This window comes from Micromys minutus (assembly GCF_963924665.1).
Source record: "Micromys minutus genome assembly, chromosome: 24".
Lineage (NCBI taxonomy): Eukaryota > Metazoa > Chordata > Mammalia > Rodentia > Muridae > Micromys > Micromys minutus.
In genome coordinates, this window is record NC_137959.1 from 16,275,917 (window position 1) to 16,279,602 (window position 3,686).

Consider the following 3,686-nt stretch of genomic DNA (forward strand, 5'->3'; position numbering starts at 1 on the left):
TCATTTATTTAGCCAAAAAATAGATACTTTCTTGTACAATTTGGTTCACACGTATGTACATTTTCCCGTATATACAAAAAAAAAAGAGTCGGACAGGCTTATTTTTCCCTGTAACCCCACTTCCCGGCGAAATCAACAGAACAAACGAACCTCACAGTCTAATGTGGGGTGATACGGAAGCGACTTGGGGGAGGGCCGAGGGGGACTGGCTTTATTTCTTCCTTTCGTCCTTTTCTGTTGCTGTTGTTTAGTGTTTCTTTCTAAGGTAATCATACACAGACATGCTTGCAACTGGACACTATACAGAGCGATTTTTGTCTTTACAGTTAGTATAACGAATTAAAAATTGCTGAAAAGTTAAGACGAGGAGAGAGCTGACAAGACCAGAGCAGCATCCAGGTGGTTCTGGGGCCTGGAAGAGAGCAGAGACAGAGACAGTGAGATTTGGAGACAGGGAGTCCGCCTGGGCAGGGGATGCCCTAAAGAGCGGATGGAGTTGTTTAGCTGCGGGAGTATTAACTATAAGCTGAGCTAAAGAGACCAGAATTCGAGACCAGGGATTGGGAGGAAGTGGACATCTCGGAGAGGCCTTCTGCTCCATAGGCCTGTTGAAAGGGCCAGACTTCTCCTACCTCAGTACCACAGGCCCTGCCTGAGGAGCCCAGAATGGAAACTTGACTATGGGTTCACAAAGAAGTGACCTATATTTTTGTGTCTTTTAGAAATAGTTTTCCAGTCACTCCTCTCTCTTCCCCAGGGGACAAAGGGCACCCATTACTGCCTCTGTGTTTTCCTTCCCAACCCCCCCCCCCACCCAAGGGCCTCCCACCCTGCTTCCCAAATTCGAAGTCTCTTACCGCTTTGGCACCGGCTGGAAAGCTGTCTTGAGTAACTTTTTCTCCACTTCCAAGGCACTACAGCGATCTGTAGGAAACAAGGGGAAGAAAAGGGAGGCCTTTAGAACGCAGGCTCCAGGCTTCTAGGGCCGCTGCACTCGCGAGGGAGCAAAAAGGGAAACATTATGCGTTCCCCCAAAGCCCCATCCTTTCACTTTAGCCTAGGCGAGAGCCCCACCAACACCTTCCCCCTGTGCCCCACATTTTTCTGGTCACCTGTTCCACTCTCCGGCTCGGCAGGCCGAGCATAGGCGGCGGCGGCGGCCGCAGCGGGGTGGCCCGCGGCTCCGGGAAGTCCCAGCAGGTGCTGTGGGGCCGAACCCAGCATGGACAGCGGGTGCGGCCGCGGACCGGCCGGCGGGCCTGGGAAAGGCCTGTTGGTCCAAGCGGGGAATTTGCCAAGCGGCGCCGACACGAGTCTGTGTGCGGCTGCAGCCGCTGCGGCGGCCGCGGGCGAGAGCTGCAGCGTCGGGGGCGCAACCGCTGCCCCGGGAGGAGAACCTCCGGCTCCGGGAGGCGAGCGACGTGGGTTGTCCGGGCTGGTGGCCGTCTCAGCCAGTGACCAGATCTTGGGCTTCTGGAGGGCGGAGGAGGGCGCCGGTGCCGGAGCGCAGGGGTCCAGGCCGGAGGGTGGAGAAGGTGGAGATGCGGGAGCCCTGGCTACGGGAGGTGGCGCAGGAGCCAGGCTCAGGACAGACAGTGGTCGCTCCTCTAAGCCTTCGGAGCTGTCGTCCGAGTCGCTGTTTTTGCAGTCCGAAATGGGTCCTAGGCTGAAGTCGCCATTCCTGTGCGCCGCCCCAGCCAGGGTTAGTTCCGACCCGGCTGCCGCGCTGTCTAAGTTTTCCAAATCGATCTCCTCATCCTCGTCGTCGTCGGCCAGGCCCTCGCCCCCCGTGTCCTCCTCCTCTCCTGCGAGCTCCTCCTCCTCCATCTCCAGCTCGCGTTTGCCCTCTTCCTCGTCTTCCTCTTCGTCCTCCTCTTCCCGCTCGCTCCCATAAGCATTGCCCTCCTCGTCCGTGCGACTACGGGGAGCCCACGTCATCTTGTTCTCTTTTTTGAGGCGCCGGCGCGCGTTGGCGAACCAGGTGGACACCTGCGTGAGGGTCATCTTGGTGATGATGGCCAACATGATCTTCTCGCCCTTGGTGGGGTACGGGTTCTTGCGGTGCTCGTTGAGCCAGGCCTTGAGCGTGCTTGTGCTTTCCCGGGTGGCGTTCTTGGGACGGGACGGGTCCCCGAACTGGTACTGGCCGTAGGGGTAGAAGGCGGGGTGCGGGTGCGGGAAGGCGGCGGCCGTGGCCGGATGCTGGACCCCGGGGCTGTCCTTCAGCTCATACTGAGTGCCCTGTACGCACATGGAAAAGGAAGGGGACAAGAGCGCGGGAGCGCGAGTGAGCTCCTGCCGTCGCCACCTTTATCCTCCCTCCAGGACCCCGGCTTTCTTGTGCACGCTCACCTTGCCCCACACCCCAACTCCAATCCCCTCTTTCCCGAGTTTTCTCCGGCTCTTACCAGTTGTGGGAAGATGGGCAGCTCCGTGGCGTAGGGTAGGAAGGCGCCGTACCCCTGGGCGGCGGCGGCGGCAGCAGCAGCGGCGGCGTAGGGTGCCCCATACACGGACGAAAGCACATTGGATAGGGACCCCGAGGCAGCTAACTCGGAGGCTCCGGCGCCGGGACCGCTCCGGCCCCCAGCGCTACTGCCGCCTCCGCCTCCACCCGGGGCTCCCGGGCGCTCGGGTGGGTAGAGCGGGCGGATGTACTGGTATCCGAGCTGGGGGAAGGACATGGTGGCCCGCGGCGCACCTACGGACTCGGGGCCCGGCCCCCCGGGCCGCCGTGCTCAGCGCCGGACGCCGGCTCCGGAGCGCATCGGGGGCTGGGCCGAGCCCGGGCCGCGCTGCGTCGCGCTCCGCGTTCGCCTATTGATCTGCTCCGGGGCGGGCGAGCGGCGGCGGCGGCGGCGGCGGCAGCGAGGAGTCAGGTCAGGTCCGAACAGATTGGCCGAGATTCCCTGGGCTCCGGGCTCTGATTGACATTTCTACGGGGCCTCAAGCCCCTCCTCTCTGCGCAGCACTCACTCCCTCCTCTAGGCCGGGCGAGCTGCTCTGCGCTAGGCGCTCAGTTCTGCCCTCCTCTCCCGGAGCTGTGTCGCGCCTCGCTTCCTTCGCCCTCCTCTAGTTTACACTCTCCTTCTGTCTTGTCCTCTCCCCTCCCCTTGCTGCGTCCCCCTCACCCCACCCCTGGCCGCTTCCGCTCCTTCGCTGTCCTGGACGCTGGCAAACTGCGGTTCTTTTTCCTCTTTCCCTTTCTCACGGTTGCTTTTGCTCACCTCTCTGCTCTCTTCACTTTTCCTAGTCTGACTCCTCTCTTTTTTAAAAATCTCTTTACTCTCTTATTCTCTCTTTCCCGGTCTCCTCACCCTGGGCTAAAGCGACCTAAAGTTGGAGACACTTAGAATGCGGTGCGGGGGTGTGTGTGTCCGCGTCAGTGTCTGTGTGTCCGTCCCCGCCCTTCCACCCCCTCCCTCACCCTTCCCCAAATCTCGAGTCTGACGTCGCGCCCTCTTATTCGACTTTTCCTTGCGTCTCCTCCTGGAGTCGCCAATCACCCGGGAGCCTTCTGGGCGAGGCGGCCCTCCCCGGCGAGTACAGAGGGCCGGGCGGGGCGGGGCGGGACTGGACTCGGACTCTTCCCGCCCCCTCCTGCCCCCACTGGGAGGGGGAGAGCCGAGACCACGAGTGGCGGGTTAGTACAGGGTCACTTAGCCCCTCCGGTCTTCCAACTCCTC

The 3,686-nt window shown here is 61.3% G+C and overlaps 1 protein-coding gene across 2 annotated transcripts; it reads right to left on the reverse strand.

The window, feature by feature from the left end:
- On the reverse strand, positions 1-3,092 carry IRX3 (iroquois homeobox 3). Of its 2 annotated transcripts, none has more exons than XM_080937352.1 (4): positions 2,409-3,092; positions 1,113-2,241; positions 858-924; positions 1-412 (listed from the first exon to the last, which is right to left on the reverse strand). In XM_080937352.1, the coding sequence occupies exons 1-4, from the start codon at positions 2,682-2,684 to the stop codon at positions 358-360; spliced, it is 1,527 nt and encodes a 508-aa protein (XP_080793478.1). In that variant the 5' UTR covers positions 2,685-3,092; the 3' UTR covers positions 1-357. The 2 variants fall into 2 exon arrangements, with proteins under 2 accessions (XP_080793478.1, XP_080793479.1); XM_080937353.1 differs by having other exon boundaries at positions 1,099-2,241.
- Positions 3,093-3,686: the final 594 nt, after the last annotated feature.

What these genes read in the sequence shown, in the direction of transcription:
- IRX3 (XM_080937353.1), bottom strand. Translation starts at nt 2,684, where the DNA reads ATGTCCTTCCCCCAGCTCGGATACCAGTACATCCGCCCGCTCTACCCA. An exon ending in TGCCCATCTTCCCACAACTG is followed by an intron (nt 2,242 to 2,408) that starts GTAAGAGCCGGA and finishes ATGTGCGTACAG; the next exon opens with GGCACTCAGTATGAGCTGAA. An exon ending in TTCCAGCCGGTGCCAAAGCG is followed by an intron (nt 413 to 857) that starts GTAAGAGACTTC and finishes GCTCTCTTCCAG; the next exon opens with GCCCCAGAACCACCTGGATG.